The following is a 10,768-nucleotide window of genomic DNA, read 5'->3' on the forward strand; positions in this document are numbered from 1 at the left end:
AGAGGCTCTCTTTCCTGGCTTGAATAAAGACGAGCAGTTTGGCATTGCAGGGGTGGGACGTGTGGCCGTTTCCTTGTGATGGAAGGTGTGCGGTGCCTGCTCGCTCTGGGGGTGGCAGTGAGCTGGTGGCAGGAGAAGCTCCTGGGGATGCTGTGGGTCACAGAAACAAAGACTGGTCAGCGTTGGAAGGGACCTCTGGAGATCATCCAGTCTGATCCCCTGCTAAAGCAGGTTCACCCAGAGCAGGTTGCGCAGGAATGTGTCCTGGGGGTTTGAATATCTCCAGAGAAGGAGACTGCACCACCTCCCTGGGCAGCCTGTTCTAGTGCCCCAGCACCCTCACAGGAAAGAAGTTTGTCCTCATGATAAGGTGGGATTTCTGTGTTCCAATTTGTGCCAGGTGCCCCTTGCCATGTCACTGGGCACCGCTGAAAACAGTCTGGCCCCTTCCTCCTGGCACTTGCTCCTTAGATAAGGACATCCAGTTCTTCCTCAAGGGGATCTCTCCAATACTTCCCATGAAGCACAACCTGGAAACAACCAGAAGCGTAGTCCAGAAGAGAGGAAGTAGGGTGTCTTCTCCTCTCTGCCTGCCTCTGACAAACAGGGGTTGCAATGCTGTTCTCCAACAGGAGGCAGTGACTTCAGCCTTTCTGCGAGTGCAGACCTTTGCCGTGTGTATTTCAACATGCGTGTGTGTCTGTGCATGTGTGAGTACATCAGCAACTGGTGACTCTTGCAGTTTTACTGAATACTTTTTATTCCAAGGAGACAGATCACCCTCAACACTCCATCTCTGACTTTGCCACCATCTGCTTCCCTGGTGGGTGTACAGCCCTTCCCAGAGCCATGAGGCTGATGCCTGCATTTCTTCCCAGAGCATTTCTGCCCTGGTCCTGAGACTGATAGTCCCTGTTGGATCCAAAGTGGGCTCCCATAACACAAATTCCTGTGGGAAGCTCGTAGGAGTGAATGGGGATGTGCACACAGCAGCTGTTGCCACACCAGCTAGGTTTTTTCCTCACATCCACCAGGATATCCTACTCTGCTGTTGAGGTTCTCACTGACTTTCCAGGATCATCTCCTTCATGATCATTCATGTATAGAATCATAGAATCATTAAGGTTGGAAAAGATCCCTGAGATCTTTAAGTCCAGCCATCAGCACAACACCAACATACCTGCTAAACTATGCCCCGAAACACCACATCTACACGTATTTTGAACCCCCCCAGGAATGGTGACTGCACCACTTCCCTGGGCAGCCTCTGCCAGTGCTTCACCACTCTGTCAGTAAAGACATTTTTCTTAATATCCCACCTAACCCTCTCTTGGAGCAACCCGAGGCCATAGATGTTCATTTAACTGAACATTTAGCAGTCATCATAAACACCCTTTATCTCTCCAGGGAGAAACTTCTTTTGTCCCATAGGACCCTTTGCCCAGAACATCCTGAACAAGACTGATGGTCTTGTGGAAAGTCACCCCATGAGTTTGATATAGTAGAGATAGAGGAGAAATAGCAAGAACAGGAGAAAGATCAACGGATAAATGGTATTTTCTGATACGCCTGACATGACCTGACTGACATGGAAGCAGTGAACTGGAGATGTTGATGTAAATGTGCATTTGAACATCAGCTCAGAGATGCATGCAGCAATCAATACATTATTTCCAAAGCATCTGGTGAAACTTTAATTCAAAGCAGAGGTAAATACCTTCTTGTAGTTTTGAAGGATAAGGTTTATGATACTCCTTGTGGTTTTGCACATCCCAAGACAGCTGATGATCTCGTAAGAGTGGAGGAGACAAATAGGGAAAACTTATCTGCTTTTTTGTGACTGCTTGCTGCTGTCTGTACCCAGCGAAGTCCAGGCAGTTCCTGCCAAGCCACCGCAGCCCATGTTCCCACTCTCCAGAGGGTGTCACAAGAGGTGTTGCATGAGGATAACGGTGAAGATTGCAATAGCCCCCAGGAGGCCCCTCAGCCGCTCCCATTACAGCGGGGAGGGATGAGGTGCAATCTCACCTTCCCTAAGCAGATGGGTCACTTTCTGATTGGCCCAGGAATGATGTGACCATGGGAATAAGTATGTCTTACCCAGCAGCAGTGGCATAAAACCAGAATGTTTTGGGCAAAGTGGTATTTCCTGACCTCAAGGGCATCTGGATGCAAGTGGTTCCTGGGGTGTTTGTTGCTCCCTGAAGACCAAGACCTTCCCTTGTCAGGCAAGTAACTATGGAGTCTTTTTCAGGCTGGCCACCCGTTCATCTCTCTGTTCATGTCCCTGCACATGGAACTATTGGATATATTTGTTCACGTAATGACATCATTTGGGCTTTCTAGGAAGAAAAGTAAATTGAAAATATGAATTCCTTCCTGTTAGAGCTTGGAACCTGCTGGAGCTGGATCCAAGGTTTTCCCAGTGCAAGAGAAATTGAAAAGTTTCTGTGGCACTTGAAGAGGGACTCCAGGATTTTGTGTTCTGGGGAAATAACTTAAAAGGAAGATCTACTTTATGTGCAGCAGTACAAAGAATTTCCATTGTTTCTGCCTTCAGTTTTACTTGAAAGGTCATGTTTTCCTGCTGTCTTTGACCACCGAGTCACTTGTCTGCCCTCTTTCTCCCACCTGGAGAAACGCTGTACAGAATCACTGAGTGGCCACAGCTTCACTAAGGCTTTTGCATTCAGCACGGACACACGCATCTCCGAGGCGTGCAAAGTTTCTCTACTTTGGCCTTTGATAAGGAGATGCAGAATCAAGAAAGCACAGGCACTAAGAGTAACCCTGATCTGATGAGCATACTTGAAAGCCTTGCTGGTCTACTCCTTTGATTCTCTCTCCCTAGAAATATACTTAAGGCTGTTTTAGAGACAAGTGTGCAATGTGTAAGGCCCAAGGTCCTTCCAAAGGTAAGTTTTGTGACTGCATTCTCTAAAGAGAAACAGCTTTTTTACTTAAGACAGCACAAATCACCAAACATGAAAGCACAAATGTGTGTCACTGTTTAGCTCCAGCCCAGCCTGTTTGGCAGCTAACAGGGAAATCGTGGTCCACATGCACACCCACACCATCTCTCAGGAAAGGGAAAAAGGGAAATGAGAGTGCTGAAAACTAAACCAGCTTTAACGGAACAGTAATAACAAAACAAAAAAAAAGATCATAATAATAAAACGTAAACAAATCAACAAAATTGCTTCTGCCTCCGATGACTACAGTCACCACTGATGCTGCAGAGCAGACATAGTGCAGGTAGAAAGATCATAGATTCATAGAATCATAGAATGGTTTGGGTTGGAAGGGACCTCAAAGCCCATCCAGTTCCACCCCCAGCCATGGGCAGGGACACCTCCCACTGGATCAGGGGCTCCGAGCCCCATCCAACCTCATCCAGAACCTGGGCTGGGCAGGAGCTGGACTCAGGAACTGGATTCTGGAACACATCGATCTGCGATCAGGAGTGGAAGTACAGATGAGGTCTGTATTAGATGCCAGACACCAAAGAAGAGAGATGGAGCTTCGTTATCCCTCAGCTTTACACTGAGTATGATGTATGTAGAATGGAATACCCTGTTAGTCAGTTTTAGGTCACCTGTCCTGTCCGTCCCTCCTGCAGATGTCCTCCTTTTTGCCCCTACGTCTTAACAACATTCCACCAACACAAAGATGGCCTTCGCCTCCATAGAGAGAGATGTAAGCAATGGACTTTCTGCATACCGATGCCTCATTACTTTGGAGAAAATGACTAATTTTCAGTGCTATCACTTCTAGAGACAGACACTGAAAGCATGTAGTTAAAATGAAATTATGTAGATGGGGTTTAGCTGAAAAGTTAAAAAATCAGTTCTGCTTTAGCTCAAACCAGACCAGGGAGATAACTGAAAAACATGTGTTTGGGTACCTCCCTGCCTGAAACTTCCTGAGCTGTTTGCAGAGGATTCACCAAGCTGCAGAGGTAGCTGTTCTCATGACCAGGCTACAGAAACACCATATTCTGTTGTTCAGGATAACACATTTGCAGTTTGATATTCCACTGTGCTCAGGCTTCTATATCAGCTGGGGTCCCCCAAGCTCTTGTTTTCTTGTTGTCTCCCCTCTGCAGCCCCTGAAGACCTGAGCCCAGCATCAGCCATGAAAATCCTGTACCTGCTCTTGTCCTTCTTCCTCCTGTTTATCCAGGATGGTACAGGTGAGAGGGAACTAGGGGAGATGGGGTGAGGTGTGACCCCTTGATCAATGTGGTCTTCTGTGTCCCAGGGAATTACCATAATTTTTAGAGATGCTCAAAGGAGGGAATGGTTTTGTGGTTTTGCTCCAGCATGAAAAGTCATTCAATTGGATGTATCAAAGGATGCTTTCACAATGCCCCTTCCTCGGAGAGCACAGGGGCTGGTGTGGAAGGAGTCATCCAGGAATAAGGGCTTGGTCTCTTCTGTGGGTTAGGGAGCAATCCAGCTCTGAGCTCCACCCTGGGCATTTAGCTGCTGCTCCAGCAGCAGCAGCTTTTCCTCTGGATGAGCTCTCCACACTGTCTCTGAAGTCTCAGCCTATGCAGCCTACAAATGGGTGGTAAAGTCTGTTGTCTAATCACAGACAGCACCTTCTGAGCACCCCTAAGATGTGTGTGAGTCTGAGACATCAAAGCTCTCTGCCCCCAGATGAGCCAGCGAGGCTTTAAGAGCAAACCACCCTCTCTGCAGGGACAGTGGGAGGATGGAAGATACCCCTTTGTACCACCCACAGCCAGGGACATCTGTGCCGGGGATTTAGCTGATAGTCCTTCTAGGTACTTAACTGGCTACTGAAGGTGCAATTATAGTCATTTTAATTCTTGGCCCACAAAATGGATTGAAATCCTAGCAGAGCAGAAGCCCTTCCAGAATTACAGAATAGTCTCCCAAGTATTTTTTCCTTTCAATTGTTTCTCTCTACAGGTTCATCTCTGACTCCAGGAAATGAAGGTCAGTGTAAACAAGAAGGGGGATTCTGTAGTTTTTTGACATGCTATCACCCCCATCACATCTTTGGAAGGTGTTCAACATTTATGGTTTGCTGCAAAAGGTAAGTTTAAAAGTCAGACATTCATTAATTCGCCCTCTGCTTTCTTGACCAAGACTGATCTTCTGGGCTCTTTGCACACGCAGGGCTGGAGAACAGCCTCCTGCGTTCGTGTCGAGAGGCAGAAGCCAGGGAAGGGCAGCTAAAGCGCTTTGGTAAAGCTGCTTGAACCTGCCCTGTGAGGGGCTGAAGAAGCCTAAATTCAGCCAGCACCTTCCCCATCCCACTTAGCCCCAAGAGACGACACTGGGGGCTTTCATAGAGACTTTTCCATGCTGCTGGAAAGTGAAGTTTGATCTTTGTGTAGTGTGGGGCATAGGGCCGTCTCCTTGAGATTTATGAAAAGCCTTGGGTTCAAGGCTTCAGCTACTAAAGAAAGCACAGGTTCAAGCCATCTGCAATAAAGACTGGAGTTTACCTGAGAAGGGGTTGCGCAGCGATCCCCTACAGGTCTTTATAACAGGAGAAGTGGCAGAGACCCTGGAGGAATTAAAAGAAGGAACATAAGAAGTAAATACTAATGACCACTTACTGTGCTTTGTTTGTGCAGGAAATAGTGATGAATCCTCAGGCTTTCTGAGCAGGATGTTCCTCTCGCTTCTGGCTCCTGGAACTGGCTCCTGAAGTCCTGTCCCCTGCCTCTGCCATCCCCAGCTGGTGTGACTGCAGAGTGGAAGCGCTGCTCCTGCTGGGGGCTCATGGGCTGAAGACATCCTGTCATAGGCCTGGTGTTGTTTGGGAAGAGGCTGCTTTTCCCAGCTTAAATAAAGACACGTGGTTTCACAGAGTCACAGAATCGTTGAGGCTGGAAGGGGCATCTGGAGATCATTTGTCCAACGTCCCTGCTCCAGCTGGTCACCCCAAGCCAGTTGTTGACGACTGTGTCTGGATGACTTTTAAATATCTCCAAGTATGGAGACTCCACAATTTCCCTGGGGCAACCTGTCCCGGTGTTTGGTCATCCTCACAGTAAAAAAAGTATTTCCTGAAATACAAAGGGAATCTCCTGTGTTTCATTGCGTGTACCTGGCCTCTGATCCTGGCGCTGGGCATCACTGAAAATAGCCTGGCTCCATGCTCTTTGCACCTTCTCTTCAGGTATTTATATACATTGACACATCCCCCTGTAGTCTTCTGTTCTCCCCGCTGAATAGTCCCAGACTTCTCAGCCTTTCCTCATAGGAGAGATGCTCCAGCCCCTTCGTCAGCCTGGGGGGCCTTCACTGGGCTCTCTCCAGTATGCCCATGTCTGTTTTGGACTGGGGAGCCCAGAATGGGAAACAGTACTCCAAGTGTGGCCTCACGAGCTGAGTAGAGGGGAAGGGTCACAAGCCGGTTTGATGTGTGAGCAAGCCCTGCTAAGTTTCTCATGGCACGATCGGGCCAGGCTGCCAGGCCAGGCAGGAGGTCAGCAGCTTGTCCAGACATGCATTCCTCCAGACACTTCCCCTTGGATTGGGATGCTGACCAGGACAACTCCCCTGGGACCGAGAACCCTGATTTGACAAGTGAGTGATTGTGCACATTTTGGGTCATCCTCCTAACGGATTGTTCATGAAACTTCCCGACTGACATTCAAATGTGAGGGGTTTTGTTTTTCCCGGTGCCAAGTCAATCCTCCTCACTTTCAGTGACTGACTGTCTATTTTGTGGGTGCCGGTGACAGCTGTACGCCTCAGAAAAGCTCAAAACGAGAAGTCAGCACTGCAATTGTTGCCCTTTGGGGTTCGTGTGCCAAAACCCACACCGGATCATCATCCTCAGCCCATGCAACAGACACAGATGTTTCGGCGATGTGAATGCTAAGCAATAACAGTTTATTCAAAAGGAAAGAATGCAATGCAGAATACATTTGTATATACTCTATATCACAAAGCTTTTTACATTCAAAATGAAAGGCGCACAAGGTTTTGTAGCAGAATCTGATGCCTTTAGCAGTTAAGGGGATTCAAAGAAAATTCCTGGGTTTAGAAGAAATTCTCATCATGAATGAACAATCCATGAAGTTTTTATGCATCCCATGGCCTGCACAAAGGAAAAATAAAATTTAGATACTCTCTCTGCTTATATTCCCTCCCTACTTACTCCCAACCCATGTGCATTTTCTTTTTGGGTATAAATGCTTTCCAAAATCCCTGATGTCATGTGAAGTCATGCTGGGACAGACTCCTGCACTCACATCTGTGAGTAAGAAGAGTGTTTTCCTATTGCTCCAAGAAAAGCAAGGAATTAAATTGATACCTCTCAAGACTGAGGTGAACACATTCATTCCTGAGTGAAACTGGAAGGCTACCTTCCACATGATAATTTCTTGTCTAAGTATTATTACACACATTTGATGGCACTCTGGGGTCTGTGTTTACCCTGCAGCATAACTGCATTCCCCTCTGTTCCCCATACAGCACAGCAGACTATTCCTGCAGACACTGGATCTTGGTGTTTTGCTCTGGTGCAGGAGCTGTGGAGCAGTTTAACAGAGCTGGGACAGCACAAGGCTGACACCTCCGACCATACTTTGTCCTTCTTGCTGGGGCAGATCATCCAGTAGCACTGTGGGCATCAGAACACAAGCAAAACAGATTTGTCTGCTCGTACTGCAGAAAAGCCTTGGTAAATGTCAGACTCACCATTTGCAGCAGGAGCGGAACCCAAAGCAACTTCCAACTTTAACCAAATGGACAGGACATCTTCCAAAGTGACAGGTCCCTTTTCTACAGAAAATCTTGTCCCGCTGGGGTGAAGACAAACCTGCAACAACAACAAGAAATGACCTTTCCTCTCATTCCGCAGGACATGACGATGCAGCCACAATGGTGGCAGGGCTTCCCATTCTTTAAGAGGCCTTCACCAGGAATTTGCCTTGAGGACCGTTGCCTGGGTTTGGCCATGTTGAAAACCATGCAATGATGACATTACTAGGCAGGTCTACACCTTGCAGAAGTGGGACCTTTATCTCACAATGCATCTAAATGGATGACCTTAAAGTGCAGGTGGAGAAGATACAAACCTCCTGACCCACTGCCCTTTACTTTATGGAAAAAGGTCACAGGTCCAGAGGCTTTAATGCTGCCTTCCATTTGGAAACAGTTGACCAGGCTTCATTTTCATCTGCCTGTGTACTGCTGAGCGTGCTGTTATCCACAGATCATGGCCACCACAGACACCATCTCAGGTGTCTGACACCAGAGCATTTAGCGTGATCTTTTTAGGAAGACACTAGAATTGAAAAATCACTTTTCTTCAGAAGTCATAATTTCTCCACCTTTGAAACAGTTTTCACAGGGGAGCACAGGCACTGAGCTGTTGGACTCAGTCCTGCTTGGGTTCCAGCAATCGTAACCAGTAGTGGTTCACCTTTTACTGCAGATATGCAGAAATCCTCTTCTAGCAACTCTTTTCCATCTTACCTGGAGAAACTTGGAGGGCCAAGAAGAGAAGAGAAAAGAGCAGGTAGAGGATCTTCATGACTGTGGATTTGCTGTATCGCTGTAGGGAGAAGGACCAAGAAAGGTGTATGACAGACAGTCCTCTGAACTGTATTAACACGGTGTAAATGAAAAATGGTATTTATGTTGCCTTTTTCTTCAAAACGTCAAACATAAGCAGTAAGATCCATATAACATCATGGCTGCTGTGTGAGCGTTTCTGGCAAAAGTCAATATCATAGATTCATAGAATGGGTTAAGCAGGAAGGGGCCTGATATACCATCCAATTCCACCCCCTGCCGTGGGTAGGGACACCTCCCTCTGGATCAGGGTGCTCAAAGCATCATCCAACCTGGCTTTGAACACCTCCAGGGATGGGGCAGCCACCACTGCTCTGGGCAAGAGAAGTATCTATGTGGGGCAATGTGCTTTCAGGACATATGATCATTAAGATAAATATTTCAATTGCTTGGAATTCTTTCACATTTTGCAAATAGTCCTTAGCCAAAATGCAATCATGGTTTTACTTTTAATTAAATGTTTTATCTAATGGAAATGTACAACCAAATCAGTTCCCAGCTGATGAGTGAAAATTGAAATGCAAACTTGAAATACCTTAATTGAAAGAGTTAATAATTGAACATGTACAAGCAAAATGGGATAAGATAGCCTGGAAGAGGGGCTTATGGGTAAAGAAGAGGCAGTTAATGTCATATGTCTTGGCATTAGAGAATCGCGTGATCTGTCACAAATACTACTCTCTCAAGCAAGGAAGGGAAATAAGGCTGCACTGAAATTCTATATTTCTGCAAATGGAATGGCAGAGGGTGGACCCAAACAGCTTTGAAATTAGTGTTAGAAGTTCACACAATTTTCTATGTATTTGAAAGTATCAGGAAAAAAAAAAGCAGGCAAAGTTAACAATTCTGAAAATGAAATAAAATTATTGACATATATACGCAGAAAAAAAATGTATTCTGGTTTCCATCAAAGACAACACCAGTTTCTCAGGTCTACAGGACTCTCTAAAGCAACACGGCCCAGCCAGATTTTTTCCTAGGAGTTAGTAAGACAACTACTTTTATCAAAGTATTCTAGGTCTTAACACATATTTGAACTACCTATTCAAACTGTGACATTTCTGGAAGAAATAGATGAACCTTTTTTTTTAGTAACCTGCAAAGTTAGGTTAATAATTCAGAGGTTTGGGTTTGGGTTTTTTTTTTTTTTCTGAGGGGGTGTGAGGAACAGATAGGAGCAGATATTGAAATAAAGACTGAAAAGAACTGAGAAATTACCAGGTATCAGGTGAGCCCAGAAGCCACACAAGATGTGCTCTTGGTCCCTTTCCTCCCGTGGGCTTTGACTGTGGGGCTGAGAGGCTATTTTATAACTGGTTCCTAAGGGGAGTGACCACCGCTTTCTCTTCTCAGCAAAAGAGCCAATCAAAAGATTACTCCTTTTTTTGATGACTTCTAATCCAACCAGAATCAAGTTGCTTTTCATGTCTCAGTGACAAAACAGGAGTTCTCTCCATTGAAGCCTTTCTTTTGGAAAACCCAAGGTGGTTATTGCAATACTGCTTGTGACACTCCGTTTTGTGTAAGATACGTTAAACCACCATGATACATGTCAAAAATCTTGGGACAGAAATTGAATTGTTCCTGCTTAGGAGCAATGCAATCTGTTGCAACACAAAACATCTCTGTGCTTCTCTGCACCCCTCGTTAGTTTATTTTCTGTTCCATAAACACAGAATAGACGAACATAGAATGGACATCAAAAATTAAATGTCCATTAACGTAGTAGCCAGTGTCCACTAAGAATATCTAAGCAAAGATCATAAAATGTACAAAAATAGAGTGAGTGCGTCGTGATTATGTCCTTGCACACACTTCCATTCATGGAAAATATATCCACCTATGGAAATCCAGTGCCAGAGGCTGCCTCTGGATCCCCAGCCTGCAAAGCTCTTGATTGAGCGTTTTTTCATGACCCCAGACGCTCTTATAGATCATCAAGTTCAACCATCAACACAATGCCAACATGCCTACTAAACCATGTCCTGAGGCCCCACATCTACAGGGTTTTGAACCCCTCCAGCGATGGAGACTTCACTACCACCCTGGGCAGCCTCTGCCAGGATTTCATCACACTTTCAGTAAAGAAATTTTTCCTAATATCCAATCTAAACCTCCCCTGGTGCAACTTGAGGCCATTTTCTCCTGTCCTATCACTTATTACTTGGTTACTTGTACTTCTTGGCCTCAACAGAACCTTC

At 45.9% G+C, this 10,768-nt stretch overlaps 1 protein-coding gene across 1 annotated transcript; it reads right to left on the reverse strand.

Moving 5' to 3' along the window:
* Positions 1-6,924: 6,924 nt before the first annotated feature.
* On the reverse strand, positions 6,925-9,859 carry LOC104065691 (antimicrobial peptide THP2). Its single transcript, XM_054063247.1, is given in 6 exon segments — positions 6,925-6,999; positions 7,001-7,047; positions 7,050-7,086; positions 7,685-7,809; positions 8,469-8,547; positions 9,786-9,859. Coding segments are annotated over 5 exon segments (342 nt in total). The 5' UTR covers positions 8,527-8,547; positions 9,786-9,859.
* Between the last annotated feature and the right edge of the window lie 909 nt (positions 9,860-10,768).

Source organism: Cuculus canorus, chromosome 3, assembly GCF_017976375.1.
Source record: "Cuculus canorus isolate bCucCan1 chromosome 3, bCucCan1.pri, whole genome shotgun sequence".
In the NCBI taxonomy this organism is placed as follows: Eukaryota; Metazoa; Chordata; class Aves; order Cuculiformes; family Cuculidae; genus Cuculus; species Cuculus canorus.